Genomic DNA, 16,121 nt, shown 5'->3' with positions numbered 1-16,121 from the left:
CTCTTAATTTCACCATTTGTAAACTGATTTTTGCTGTTCATTTTTTAGAAATTTCAATAGCATTTGTATTAAAACTATATTCACTAAATTGTATAAATTAAATATATAAAAAGAAATCCAGAATCTAATCAAATCAATAAACTTGTGAATCAAAATAAAATTGAATCGGGACATCTGAATCTATACCCAGCCCTAGCTAATATTTGAGTAAAATAAACTTGATTTAAAATTTAGAATTTTCATTTTGTGCATCAGCTTATCGGCACAATCTGCAACACCTGTCCTTTCTCTCACTTGATTGGTTTGCTCTCTACTTATTGCCCTTCTGTCTTCTGCCATATTGCTGTTTGCCTTTGTGCTCGCACCTTTTCACCCTATTCCCCTGTTGATTCCTGACAATCATTCTTCTGGTTTTTGTCAGTTTCTGCCATTTTCTTTTACTTTGCCCAATCATCTGATCTTCAAGTCAGCTCCTTTTTGATTCAGTCCGCCTAGTCCTCCATTCCTACCAGCTACCAAAAACTGTCCACCACTGACCACGATTTAGCCTTTCCTTGCCTGGGTTTGGTTGCATTGTCTATCAGCCATACTGGTCCCAGACCTTTACCTGCTCTGACTCTACTTCCTGCCTTTCCCACCTACTCAGATCATCATTGCATCATTCATAAATTGTATTTATTTATTGTGTTTTTTTCTTTAACATTTCATCAGTTCATTCTGCTTTTATTCAGTTTAGCTGCAGATAAAGCTTGGCACGTCTATGAGAGCAAGATCACTTCTCTTTCTGTGTGAAAACTTCTCTATCTCATTTTCACAAAATAAAATGCTATAGTAGCAATTTAACTTTTCCTCTCCATCAGCGAATGATTCTGAGAGAAAACGCGCCAGATATTTGTTTGCTAAAACCAGTGTTTTGAATAACGCCGTTTAAAAGAACAGTAGCCAATCAGAGCCAGTGTTTTTACGCCAGCAGCATCAAACACACACACACACACGCCGCACGCGAGATTCGCAGCAGCAGAGATGGCGCGTCAGGAGCAATCCGATGAAAAGTTGGCATTTTCAAGGTGGAGATATAAGGACTAATTCAAATTAATTGTGTTCAAAGGCAAGAACGTGCATGTAATGTGTACATGTAATATGTGACACACGCATCTACAAAGCTAGTGGCCAAAAACACTTTTCTTGCAAATATAATACTTGGAAGTGCAGGATAAAACTCTTGTTGTCTGTTGACGTGCAATAAATATTGAAAGTTATGTACGAACACCTGTCTGTTCTACTCATTTTAACTGACTTGTCAAAACTGCTCAAAAAAAAAAAAATCTTTAATACATAGCAACTTTTTTTTTTCTTTTTCTTTTTTTTACAGTAACGCAAATAGTTACTTTCCCTGGTAACGAGTTACTTTTATTATAGAGTAATTCAGTTACTAACTCAGTTACTTTTTGGAACAAGTAGTGAATAACTATAACTAATTACTTTTTTAAAGTAAAGTTCCCAACAGTGGCTAAAGCAACAAACGCTACTTTCATGCATCTGATTATCAAATAAACCTTGCGCTCTTATTTCAAGGTCGTTGTTAATGATGTGGTTATTTTAACAGTTTCCTTTATACATTCGGTTCATCAGCATTATTAAAACAAATTTATCATTCAATGGAATGCGTATGATTTAGACACTTTTCACATTTCTTCTCCGTCCATGTAATAAATTCACAGATTTCGACTGCTCATTTAACACCATCAGTATGCAGAGAGCCATTGAAAAACTACACACAAGTAAACCTACTTCACTTTAGTATTGAAATAGCTGGCCACAAGTCCCGAGGAGAGATCATAGCGCAAGCGCAATCCTGTGCAGTCTCGGGCGGTAATAGTGGAGTATGTGAAGGACAGATTAGAGGCACGATTCACGAACACTATTCAAGGTCTCCATTAATTTGTGCCTGTAGTAATTTAATGTGTATATATGTTGAAAGCATCGAATTGCTATAGAAATCGCAATTCATTTGATTCTTAGCGTTTTAAATCGATTGCTGTCCGATTCATGATTAAAAAATCATGTTTCAAGATCGATGCATATACATCATCAGGGTTTGTAATCGATGCATCGAGAAAACGAGTGAATCGTTACATGCCTAGTATACAGACTTCCACACACAAGGATGATAACTATAATAATAAATATGCTTATTCTAACTCAATAGGGATGTCCACCCCACAACTATAATAATAATATCGCAGTGTAACAATATCAGTTGATTCACTTTGAGAAGATTTTTTTTCCAGTTGTTGAACTATAAAAACATTGACAGTCAATCAGAATCAACCCTTTTTTAAGGAGCATTTAAAGCACCAGATGACAAAACTGCAGTACATGCTACTTACTGTATAATCAGAACGTTATCTTGTGTTGTTTTGGACACTAATATAGTTTTTGTTATAGTTATTCTTCTTGGTGGGTCTTTGGACTTTTTATGAATTTGATCAAACAAACAAAACAAAACAATAAATCAAGAAATTTTACTTGCATGATTATGATATGTTCTGGAAGTCACTGTTGTAAGGCTCAAAGAACTGGGCTGTAAAGCTTTGGAAATCAGATCTAATCTAAGCTACCTACATCAATGTTTCTTTGTGCCTGTGCCCTTCATGACTATGAATGAGGTGTATATGAAGAGGGAGAAAAAGGAAAAGAGCAGGAGAAGAAAAACAGGAACTCCCTAAGGCCTTTCATAGGTTACACAAACAAAAGCAGTACCTGAGAGTCCCTTTTGACCCAGGCATTAAACAGACACATGTACATGGAACATCATGCCTACAGATCTCAGACCATTGGCCATTAATGGCAGAGCTCATGTAGACAGGAGGATCAGTTTTGAGCAGCATTTACCATGTTTAGCACTCCATTTGGGCTCAAATAAATCAAGGCTGTTGGAGAGAGGCCCCCATTATGAGTGCAGGGGCCCCGCAGTGAGCTGTCATTCACTGCCCAGCCACCTTCACCTTTCAACTGCTAATTACAGGCAGCCACACAGCTCACAGTGAAACACACACACATACAGAAGCCTTTTTAAAGCTCTCTTATGAGGAAAAATAGTTGTGGGAAACATAGACGTGCCCCCTAGACCTTTTTCTCAAGAATTCTTGATTCTTGATTCTTTATTCTTGATCCTGAATAAAGAAATAAAGGGATTTATCCACACAAATAAATGATCGGAGGAATGACAGTGGGGTTAAGAAGGAATGAGCTAGTGAAATCTTATCTGCCCACAAGCATCCAGAGCATCAATGGCATCACATGCTAAATGAGTTAGGGTTAGGGATAGAGACGTATCTATGTTCTACAAGTGACATGAACATGATATTTAACAAAAAACATGTCATTGCAAAAGCATCCCAACAACTTAACAGTGTATTCAAGTTTTTAAAGCTACCGTGCAGTGCTGATACACAAACGGAAAAGAGAATTGGGTAACAGACATGCAGTGCCTTGTTCTAATGCCAGCCAAATCTAATTGCTAAGAATGTACACTATTGCTCAAACGTTTGGGGTCAATACGATTTTGTATGTTTTTGATAAAAGTTGTATGCACATCCTGGCAGCATTTATGTGATACAGTAAGAACAGTGTTATTGAGGAATATTCAAACAATTTTCAATTCTATTTGAATATATTTTAAAATGTAATTATTCCTGTGATGGTTACTGTACATCTCACCTACGACCTGAAGACAGGTGGTCTGGTCGAGAGGTTCAGTCAAACACTGAAGTGTATGATATGGTGGGTGGAGGCCAAGGACGGGCACAAGTGTAACCTCACGATATATGCTATATGACATCAGGCAGGTGTCCAGCAGCACCCCACTCCCCATCATTCGGTTCTCAATTATGTACAGTACAGCACATCAGAGAGAGCTTCAAATAGGTGATACCATTGGTACAGGAACAACTGGCTGAGCTTCCGCAGCAAGTCAACCACCAGTTGGCAAAACAGCAAATTTTAATTTAATTTTGGATGAACTATCCTTTTAATCTCGAGTGTGTCTTCATTTGATTGTGCTTACTTGGCGGTAGGTTCCCTCCATCAGTGTGTCCAGGTTTTGAAGTGGCCCTGGGGTTTTGTCTTTAAAGCGGGTCAGTAGACGGCGCTGGATGGCCCTGAACTGGACTGCTCGCTCCGACAGCAAATCCTGATACTTCTGAGCATTCACACGGAGCTACAAATATTCCCACAAAATGAAAACACATTACTCAGAGGGCTATTTTTTTATGTCATACAGTATTTATTAGGGATGTCACTTTATGCTTCCATATGCACAGAGAGCCAAGAATCTGTTAAAAACGTGTGACCGTGTGAGGAACTTCGCACCTCAAAGTGGTGGTCCACTGTCTCAAAGAACTCAGGCAGTGGAATTGGTCCAGTGAAGCTGTTCCGAAAGTCTTTGACTCCAAGGGAGGCAAAGTGGCGGTCGAAACGCTGCACCAGCTCCTTGGCTACCAGCCAGATATCCTCAAAGCTTTCGCTCTGGATCCTGTAACGCTCTGCGGAGAGTCAACACACTCATATAAAGAGAGAGACAGAGCAGTGCTATCAGCCCTCCGTCTCCCGCACCTGTAATTAGCTCATGACAACCTAAAACAGATCACAGGGCTTCCTCGCATGATGGATGTGAGCATTAGTGAAGCGTGTGTGTGTGTGTGGGAGAGGGGGGTTGTGTGAAAGTGTGCATTTATGTGTGTTCACAAAAGACAGACAGAAGAAAGGGAGAGAAAGAGAGAGAGAGAGAAAGAGCAAGATGTCGATCCACACTAGCACCACAACAAAGCTTCATTACAGGATTTGACTGACCTCTTTGTTGTTGAAATACACAACCATGGTGGCTCTTTCACGTAATACTGTACCTGATTCTTCAATTCCCAGCACCAGTTTACAAATCTAAACATATCATTTCCGCAAGTTCAAACGCTGGCACACTGACATTCTTCAAGAGACTCTAAAGATCTTTCAGGTAGCTACAACAACTGTCAATCAAGTATAGAGAATGGATTTTCTTTCTGAGATTACTCTGCATGTTTTTTTTTCCTTCTTTGTCTCCAAACAGAGAGTTTTTCTTCACTGCTGTCACCATGTGCTTGTCTTTTTGAAGCAGATTTCAAGATAAACAAGTCAGTTTACTGTCATAAATGAGCATTTCATAAAATCTATTTCTGAGTGACAAGGATATTCCACATGAAAATGTAGGGCAGAACTGGAAGTTAACCGTGAGAAACAGAGTGAATGGAGAAAAGTTGTCTTTACATGACAGTTGATTGGAGGGGAGTGGCTTGGAGATGTCAGTCAAAAAGAAAAGCCGCTTTGGAGGAGCAGGACTTTATTACAATTCGATAAAAGATTTCTTTGGAATAACATTAAAATATAACTAGAAAGGTGATTTATAGTGTTTAGAAATAAAGTCTGAATATTTAATCTAAAATCTGAAGTACTCATTTTCAAAAGTAATTTTAAAGAGTGGAATTTAACTGATTAATTAATATACTGTAATAATAATAATAATTCAAATACTTCAAGATTACTAAGAAACGAATACAAAAGACACCAAAAATAGACCAAAACTCACACACACACAAATCACTGAGTAAAACTAAGACACAAAGAGAACAGTTGAGTTTTTAAAGTATTCAGAAAGCTCAAAACATATATCAGTAGAACCAGTGTGTAAACAGGCATCTTCAGGGTATGGTTTTCATGAAATCAAATTTAATGTCAACAGAGAAATTAAAAGAGAAATCCTCATTTCCTGTTTGACACTGTCAATGGTGATTTTTTTTATTTTTTTTATTTTATATATGAGAACATCTATTACACAAGTTTTTCATTAAATAATCCAAGAAGATCAAATTTGTTGAAAATCAAATGAACACTAGAAGGAGTCTGAAAACATATATATTTTCAGAAACCTTAAAATCGAAGAGTGTCATCGACATAGGTTAGGCATGTGTGTGCTGGTGTGGGAGAACTCACGAGATGTTTTGGAGGCAAGGACAATGACCCTGGAGCCTGTGATGAGTTGGAAGCCCAAAGCACTGCTGTCATTATTTTCTGACTTCTCAGAGAAATCTGAAACCCAGAAACATAGTGTTGTCAAAAGCACCAGTAAAATGGAACCACACCAGCCTTTCTGCAGAAGCAGAAGAACAGAGTGCCGTTTCACAGACAGATGCTTTCAAACACTCCTATACATATTTATATGCACACTCCGTGAAGAGTGTCAATGGTTTCTGCTGTGCACATGACAAACAGAGGCATTTATGTCAGCCAATCCTCATGAGTAATTCTCTTTATGTAAAGGTGTGCTGTATATTGTACCAGAAACATCTAAGCTGTACTAAGTGGAATGTGGAAGACTGAAATTTTGGGAATATTTGGCCAAAACTTTTTTGGGGGGATAAATTTGTTTTATAATGCAATGAGATTCACACATTTTAAAGTTTAGCATGAGTGTCCATATGCCCTTTGGGGGTTTCTGAACTATTTTATTTATAATAATACAATGCTAGTGGTAGTACATATCCATGAAAGACAATTGTTTTTAGTGTCCTCTCCCCCAAGAACACAGGCGCATGTAGCCACCTCTGTCTCTGTCTGTCTGTCCCTCGTGATGGCTTCTGATTCTCATGCAGAGTGGCTGAACGGATGTCAGACAGAGATAGTCTCTTATCAGCACGCAGGACGCCGGTGCACAGCGGATTGTTCCTTATCTGACCAAAGCTCAGGCCTCACATTATCTCAGAAAAATGCTTTTTCAAGCCCTGTCTAAGGCACTCACCCAGATAACAGAACACTGACTCCACTACTCACCAATAACATGAAAATTTGGGAATTACACTAATGTAATTATACTGTATAATTATACTACATATAATAATGTAATTATACTTATACTATATATATCTATATATATCTTTTTTCTCTGTGTGTTTACCAAATTTCTATAAATATATATTTTCTAGGGCTGCCACTTGATTACCATTTTCAATCTAATTAATTATACTTTGTGGCAATTACTTAATAAAGTTAATTGCACATCACATTTGGCTGAGAAATCCTCTAAAAGATCATCTAAAGACATGGAAAAGCATCAAATAGATATTACAAAAAGTCGTTTTTTTTTTTCGTTTTAATTTTACATTTTTGGGTGAACTATCCCTTTAATTCATTTTTTATAAATATTATGAATATGGAATTATTTTTAAATAATATGATACTCTAAATAAAAAACTAAAACTACCAGTATGTGGCGGTAAATGTCTTAATGTGTAAGTGATTGAGTCATTCATTCATTAGATTCGTTCAAACTGCTGATTCATTTATGAATTAAGTGAATGGATTTTTTCATGAATGGGCCATTGAATCACGGATTCATTCAAAAAACTAATCACTACTGTGTGTTGCTCAGAGATGCACAACAGTTCCACTTCGGCTTTATAGGTAATATCTGCATTGGCAAAATTGAGTTCTTATTTAATTAAATTAAGTTCTTATTTAATTAAATGCTATATATAATTTATATCACATTTGCACTCATGCTATTCAGGACTAAAACAGAACCAGTGTGATATTGCACTTGTTGCTCGTGTGATATTCCTTAACTATATGATATTATACAAATATGAGATAAACTCAAACAGGGGAATTTTTGCTCCAATCTCTTAAATTTTAGGGGCATATTCGCTTGTTAAGTCTGACGTCACGTAGCAGCGCTTCCATGTCCAAACGCTCTATCAGTTACCAGAAAGCAACAAAAGGCACTAATATAAACTCACAATGTGATAGAATACTAGCGAAAAAGTTATAATCTTAACCTTTAACTCCATAGCGAAGTCCCAGATAGCCAGACAATGAAAATATAAATATAAAAAAATATATAAAAATTATTTGTGTTTGGGACGCTGTGAGCACTGAGACTGTAGTGTACACCGTAAGTTTGAAAGCGTTTAGCTTAAATTATTAATATGAATAAACAGTGCTAGTAAACGGCTGCTGAGGTCGTATTCTCAAGTGATTGATCGGGGTATGACATCAAAGTACCACAGGTGCCAAAGTACATTAATGCCTTAAAAAACAGACCTAATATTCTCCTTAAAAATAAATTCAGCAAAAAAAATGTATCTGTCCATTCTTTAATGAAAATTAAGACAAGTTGGAGATCACCCTAACTTCTAAAATCTTCTTAAGTTTTGTCTTTAGAACAATCTTAAGAAAAAAGATAAGAAATTTAGAAATGCTTTTCGAAATACAAGGAAGTTAGGGAAAAGCAGTAAAAAAATAATATTATTCTAAAGAATGTTTTGCTAATCTGGCCCCTAAAATGTAAAAACGAATATTCGGAAACTGTTGTGCAAGTATTCAATGGGCAAATGCTCGTTAAATGCAATCAGTAATTTACTGTATAAATGTATTATTTTGCCATGATAGACAAAATGTATATATATATATATATACACACACACACACACACACACACACACACACACACACATATATATATATATATATATATATATATATATATATATATATATATACACACACACACACACACACACACACACACACACATGCAGTGGAGATCAAAATTAGAGAACAATCTATAAAGAACTAGATTTCCATTGATTTTTCACTGGATTTAGATCCGGCCATTTAATTATTTCAGTGTTCTTAGCTTCAAGGAACTGATTTAAACTTTTTGCAGTGTGACAGTGAGACATTGTCTTGTATCAAAATTGCAGGCCGATTGGAAGATACTTGCAGGGAAGGAACTGCATGTTACTGAATGAGGTTCTGATGAGCATTTGCATTCACCTGCCATGCAGCTGTAAAAGAAGCCGAAATCTTGCTGCAGAAAACATCCCCCAAAGCATAACAATTCCTCCTCCACCATTTACTAAGTTCTTCCCATCAGACCCAAATAAATGAAACTCACTAAAGTGAATTTTGGGCCAGTCCTCCTCTCTCTACACAACATGCTCTTTAGCAAATGTGAGTCTAACCTTTTGATTCTTTCTTCTGGTGAAAGGCTTGGTCTCTGCGGAGTGCATTTTCAGTTCGACTTCTCTTAAAAATGCAGAGAAAGATCCATACCCTGTTCAGCACTGAGCTGGCGAGCAATTCCAGCTGCAGTGTTGAACTGATTCCCTACTGAGAGTCTCTGCATTATCTTGTCTTATTGTGCATTTGTCTTATGTGGATGCACAGCCAGGGGACTTGAACGAATTAGTGTTATTGTAAAGCTGCAATATTCTAGAAATCACAGATTTGGAAAGACCAACTTCTCTTACAGTGGCTGAAAGGGTCATCCCTTTGGCCTTCATCTGGATAACCTCCTGACACAGGGTTTCAGTCACTTTAGAGCAACCCGCTATCTTGCAATAATAGTGAAAACTAGCAACAGGTGCCAGATTAACACCAATAACTTGGCGGTATCTGTAACTATTCTCTAATTTTGATCAGAGTTCTTTTTCAAATATCCCATTTAAGCTTTTTTTTTATTTTCCTTCAATTAATTAATACAATTAATTTGTGAAATATGATTAAAAAACTGCCCCTCTACTCCTGCTAGCACAGAATCATATAGGACTATGCAGTGACCCTGTAATTTAGGAAATTGTAGGTTGTTCTACAATTATAAATATATATATATATTGTTTAATGTATAGAATTTATGTTTACAATGTTCAACAATATATAAAAAATCTACATTTATGTTTGCCGACATGAGACCCAAGGTATGCCAACTTTTACAGATGTTGCTGTTGTAGCACCCAAAGTGGCAAACAAATAAATCTGTAAAATTAGTATTTGCCTAAATTCAACCCATGACTCTTATAATAGTAGTGTTAGTAATAGAAATTATGGTTGATGGTTGTCTTTTTGGCAAGGAAGCTTGAGGTGACATGTGATGCAATGTGATGTTTTTGGATGATTCATCCATAATTTCCAGAGATGGCTGGACTGAAATGAAACCAAAAAAATAATGTTTGGCTGTGGTACCTGGGAAGACTTCACTGAGGTTGACGGGAGGTTTGTTGGTGTCCACAGTGATCTTGTACTTGGCATTTTTTATAGCTGAGGAGGGGTAGCACACTAACCGAAGAGGCAGGTTGAATTTACACTGAGATACTCGAGGGATTCCTGACAAGAGTGAGCGCAAACACAAAGACAAGTCATTACACAAAAGACAAGAACCACTCAAACACACACTGAACTGTAATAAAGTTTCATCTTCAGACTAGTCTTCAATAATTTCAGCCAAAATTAGCTTTTCTGAACAAGTCTTTTTGGAAATAAGGACGAGGCAGTGGGCACTCTCTGAGAGTTTTATAAGATCAGTTATGATGAAAAAATAAACAAGTACATGTACTGTTCAGAAACACATTGGATCATTATATTTTGAGTAAATGAGTGCATCTGGAGTTCCAGTAATGCTTTCCTGTTATTTCTTTTAAGGTAATCTAAACCTGTACTGTAAGGGGCATGAGCCACTGAGCTAATGTCATACTTGAGAAGTTGAGAGCAGGGTTTAATTTCAGCTCGGTTCACAGTAAATGAAGACCATCATTTCTGAATGTGCTTTGAGCTTACCTTGCATTTGGGAAGCAAATTTGCACTAAGAACACTTTAATTTATATATTTATAACATTTCCAACATTTTTGTGGGAGGTTGACAGCATTCAATATTCCACCAAAATAAAAGCTTGAAATTGAAATGTTAAAAAGTTTTGAATGTGAAGAATTTAAGAATTTTTATAGCATCACAACTTCATGTAATTAAATATGTTTAAACAATTTTTATAATATATCACATTTAGTCTTAATCTTTCATAATTACAGTTAAAGGGGTCATTGTATGATGCTATTTCAATCTTTCCTTTCTCTTTGGAGTGTTACAAGCTCTTGGTGCATAAAGACAATATAAAGTCTCAAATCCAAAGAGATGTTCTTTAAAAAAAAGTCAACCACACCCCCCTAAACGGCTCACCCCCACAAGTCTACGTCACCATGTGGGAAGATTTGCATAACGCCGCCAAAATGTTCCCGCAAAGAAAGAAGGCTTAACTTTTATTCTCACTGTTGCCATCCCGCCACCATGTTGTGTAAACATTGTGTTTCGTTGTGAAAGCGAACCTAAGGACACGACTAGAAATCAGGAGTTAAGCTGCATTTCCACCCAAACATTCAGATGTGTGCAGCATATTTTATGGAGGATGAGGACAATTTCCTGAACCAGTAGTCTACTGGGGCAATTCCAACTTTGCAAGGACAGTCTGGCGCTTTTGACTCACTGTCTGTAAGTACATTTATATATTTAAAGAATTTGCCACTGATGATTCAAACGAGAGTTTTGTGCAGTGTAGAGCTTGTTATTTGGCGTTTCTCTGATCACAAATGCACCTACAAATGGATTTATGTTTACACAGCGCCTAAAAAGACAGTATAAGTCATTATAATCAGTAATTATGTCGCCATTGGATGCAACAAATGCCTCGTATTTATTGGGTTTTATTAGTTTTGTCTCATCATTGCCGGGACACGGCATCACAGTATGGTTAGGGTTAGGGGCGTTTCATTTCCGTCATACACTTGAGGCATTCAGCCAATCACGATGCACTGGATAGATGGCCAATCAGAGCACACCTCACTTTTCAGAAAGATGAGATTTGTAAAAATCGATGCATTTCAGAAAGGCGGGGCATAGAGGAGCAACAATAATGTACATTATGTGGAAAATAATGTGTTTTTTGAACTTCATAAAAAGGGATGCACGATCATGATTTTTCATGGACGATCCCGATATCGATTTTTTTACAACCAAACTGTCCGATTCTGATACCGATTTCCGATTTTTCAGTTTTTTTTTATCTTTAAGCAACAAACAAGAAAGAAGGAAAGTATGCATAAACAAGATGTTTATTTGGTATTTAATAGACCAAACTGGCTTTTGGCTATTGAAAACAAAAACTGTAACCATCTGAAATTAACGGCAGTAATTGCACAGTAAGTAGCGAACATTCAATGCAAACATAGATGGTACAGACATCAGCATTCAACTTTTGTATTTGAATTGGGTTGAAACTACATAGAACTGAAATTAAAGGCAACAACTGCATAGTTCTATAATCCAAACAACAAAATCAACACACATTCAATAAGATGTTTCTTAATCGGCATTCAGTATTTGTTTTAGCTTTTAAATTTGGTTTTAAATTTAAAAAAGGTCTTTACCAGTGAGACTAAATAAAAGCATGCTATATAAATAAATGATTCCAAAATGTTAAAATGAAATTATGTTGGTGTGAATAAAACAAAGATACAAAATGTATCATTCATCCAATAAAATTAAAAAAATAATAATTAGGGTAATGATTCACATCTATATTTTTTTACTTGAGCCAATGAAAAAGAAATAATATCAGGGGGCTACAGCAGGTGATTTTTAAATCAAATTAAGTAAATGTAATTTTAAGATAAAATAAAAATAATAATTCTTATACAGAACTGACGTTTACTTCTGGCTTTTCAAATGTGTATGCAAGTTCTACTTTGCAAAAAAAAAAAAGCATTTCAGTTTTGTCACATTTTAGTCGGTTTCGTTTCTCATCCAACACGCAAGAAGTTGAGCTGAACATCGCTTCACTGTCTCCGCTTGTGCAGGGACAGGTACAATACATTCACGCAGCTTCAGTGAGCAGGAAAGGCTCTTATTTTTGCGCCAGTACAACAACGGCTGTTGGCTTCCTGCTATCTGTGCCTCAGACGTGTAGCTCTCATAGACAGTAAAAGAAATGGACACAGCGACCCCATAGGAACTCAATTGAGACAAGTGAAGCCCATTTTTAGCGTTTTTTAGCACTTCCGTTTCTGACGCGCAGACTCAAACTAAGCTTGATGACATCAGCAACCTGTCTGACAGATGTTAATCTTCTAGTAGCTGTGCGTGCAAACTGCCATCATTAATTTTGCAGAGACGGCGAGCTTGAGCGGGGAGTTCTTTGTCGTGAGTGAGCAGGAGTAAGTATTCTGATTAATTATTTTGTATAGTATTTTAAAATGTAATGCCAGTACGCCATATTAAGTTAATTGCCTGCGAGCTTCTCCTCCTGTCTGTACGGTAATGCGAAAGAGAGTCGCGTGGTTATGACGCAATCGTTAGCCTATTTTTTACAAAAACTGTTTATACGGGGCCATGATGTAACATAGAAGGTAATGGAGCCCTTTATACATTGTCGTGTATCTTTAGAAATAAATAATGGACAAACGAAGTCTTTAAACGCCTCAGATGTAAAGTTATTCGCTGTCAAAGTGACGCCAAAATGAATGGGAGTCAATGGGAATGCTAACGCGAGTGAGGTTCTGCTACAATATGGCAACTTCCGGTCTACTTCCTTGCCGCCTGGTAGCTCTGCACTTCCAGTGCTGAACTGCTGCCCGTGTCCTACGCACAGATTTCAAAATACTTCCTCACAAACGACATGATAGCGAATTATTACAATGTAGTCAGTGCACGCGGACGCACTTCCTGAAAAATCGGCCAAAAAAAACGGCCGATTGCCGATCGCGTATTTTAAGCAAAAACCATCCGGTTCCGATTTATGGCCAGTCAACCGGTCATAAACATGTTGCATTACACCAAATACACAAAATAATGTTCCTTATAGTAAGGTCATTAATAATCGACCCTTTAATAATAATATAATAATAACTATTATTCTTTTTATTATTACATTTGATTAAGTGTTCCTAAAAACACAAGTGTAAATGCAATGTGGGCTGAGACACTATCACAACTAAAAAGAGTTTAAGTCCACTAACAAAGTAAAGAGCAAAGGACATGACATACTTTCCTGTCTGTCAGATGGTAAACAAAATCATGATGCTATCACCCCCTACCCCCTACTGGACACATCAACTTCTGCAGTGAATGTTTATTAGAAATGCCCTCTGCTTTGTGTGCATATTTATGAACATGTTTTTATATTAAAATATTTGCCTAGAGCTGAACATATGCAGTCACATCTGATGATTGGCAACATATATCATGTTCTAAGGTCCTTTCTGTCACTCACCTGCAGGGTTGAGTTCTGACATGGGTGGCAGCAAGAAAAAAAATAGCAGAATATCTGAATTACACACTCACACTGACACATGAATCATACTATAGAGGAGCAATCAGTGGTGACTGCACTACAGAAAAACAACAGGTACAGTAATTTCATAAAATGGAAGGAAACAGAAGAAAAATTTCCACACAAAAACAACAACAGTGGTTAAAACAGTACTATTGTGAAATATTATTACAATTAAAAAAAAGAGTAATACATTTTTAAAAAAAAAGCTTTTACTGAAATCAGTGGTAGGTGTTGGACTGAATCCTTCTGACCGGCAGAACACTATGAAATACGACCAACTGGAAGTGTTTGAGATACACCTCTGTGTCTAAATGTAGCATTAGTCTCCCCTCACAGTTCCCGCTCATTTGCGTAAAGCTCAATTTGTCTCTGTGTAAACACCACCGACCCTTTGACAAAAGCACACCATAACCAGCTAACCTCATCTTCCATGTCAGGAGCGAATGCTCTGTTTACTAAAGAGAGGAATAGCCATTATTTCCCAGAAAAGGCACTTTTACTGGTGGCTGCATAAGTCATTGAAAGCACACTCCCAAAAACACGCTCTGCATTCCACATGTTCTCAAGAGCTATTCCTGCTGTCACTACACAAATACTGCTCCATCTAAGCCACACAGAGAGTCTGTGCACTTTTAGCACATTTTCTGTGTGAGAAATCTTCAGAATGGATTTAAACTTTACTGCACTCTCACTGGTACTTAAAAAACAACTGAATGATTCTGCAGGATTCTTACTGGAGGTTTCAACAGTAGTATACTGCTCTGAAAACATCCTCACTATCTCTTGATCCAGATTTGAGTGCTTTAAATGCATTTACATAATTATTACATAACATAATTACATAATTACATAATTTTTGTCAGTAAGGGTCTGAACATGAAAGCAATGAAGGCTGGATTAAAACCTTCAAAGCACTACAATTAACCTTTGTGTGTGAGTGTGTTTTTAGGTGTGGAAGGAGCAAGTGATCAGGACAGTAATTATAGGCTTGCATGGACAACACACACACACACACAAATTCTTCCCAATCCGCACAAGCATCTCCAATGCAGAATTACTCCAGTGCTGAGTACACACATGCTTACATGCATAAAAAGTTTAACTTATATCACAAATATCATATAAAAACCAGATTCACAAAATATTCTTACCTCATATTTTCAAAAGGTTTCTAACCTAAGAATAAAGTTAAGAATATTTTTTATTCCCAAAATCAAGAAGAATATTCTAAAACGGAATTCCTGAATTCAATGAATTTGAATTTCTGGATAGAATGTTCTTAAAAATCATCATAACCTCTTAAAGTTAAAATATCCCACAACTTCCACAAATCCCCAAAGGTAAGACATTTAATAAACTTGTTAGGTTTTATATATTAAGCCTTACAACATAAAACAGGATATATTTAATACATACTAATACTACTTGTATATGTACCTCTAAAATATTTAAGGTGCTGAGATGATTGAGTTGATCAAGACTGTCACTTTCTTTCTTAACAAAAAAGGTCATACTTTATTTTAAGGTCCAATTCTAACTATTAACAAATTATTAACAATGATTTTTGTTTCAATAAACTCTTTTATTACAGCTTATTAAAAGTTAGTATGGTAGTTGTTAAGGTTAGGTATTGGGTAGGATTAGGGATGTAGAATGTGGTCATGCAGAATATGGTGCCTTATTTTATATTAGGTACTAATAAACAGTTGATATGTTCATAAAAAGGTATGCTAACAAGCAATTAGTTAACAGTGAGATAAAATAGCAGTGTTGCAGTTGCCTTTTTTCATGCATTTCCTGGAAATTACTTAAATCAATTTCCATATTTCTAAATTGCGTAAGAACCCTTCTTGTTTTAATTTAGATCCTTAAATATCTATTTATTGGATCACGAAAGGTCCCCAATCTGGGACTCGAACTCAGGTGTCT

At 36.5% G+C, this 16,121-nt stretch overlaps 1 protein-coding gene across 3 annotated transcripts in view; it reads right to left on the bottom strand.

Annotated features, from left to right (window-relative positions):
• The window catches only part of LOC128030060 (protein PTHB1), a 149,967-nt gene that overhangs the window by 78,034 nt on the left and 55,812 nt on the right, over positions 1-16,121 (bottom strand). For 2 of the 3 annotated variants that reach the window (XM_052617536.1, XM_052617535.1), the window contains exons 15-19: positions 14,130-14,144; positions 10,057-10,197; positions 6,028-6,123; positions 4,375-4,547; positions 4,070-4,222 (exon numbers count right to left, since the gene is read on the bottom strand). In XM_052617536.1, the coding sequence (XP_052473496.1) occupies positions 4,070-4,222; positions 4,375-4,547; positions 6,028-6,123; positions 10,057-10,197; positions 14,130-14,144 (578 nt within the window). The remainder of the gene's footprint in view (positions 1-4,069; positions 4,223-4,374; positions 4,548-6,027; positions 6,124-10,056; positions 10,198-14,129; positions 14,145-16,121) is intronic. The other variant, XM_052617537.1, reaches the window with a different exon arrangement.

Source organism: Carassius gibelio, chromosome A16, assembly GCF_023724105.1.
Source record: "Carassius gibelio isolate Cgi1373 ecotype wild population from Czech Republic chromosome A16, carGib1.2-hapl.c, whole genome shotgun sequence".
NCBI lineage: Eukaryota > Metazoa > Chordata > Actinopteri > Cypriniformes > Cyprinidae > Carassius > Carassius gibelio.
This window is presented reverse-complemented; position numbering and strand designations above follow the sequence as displayed.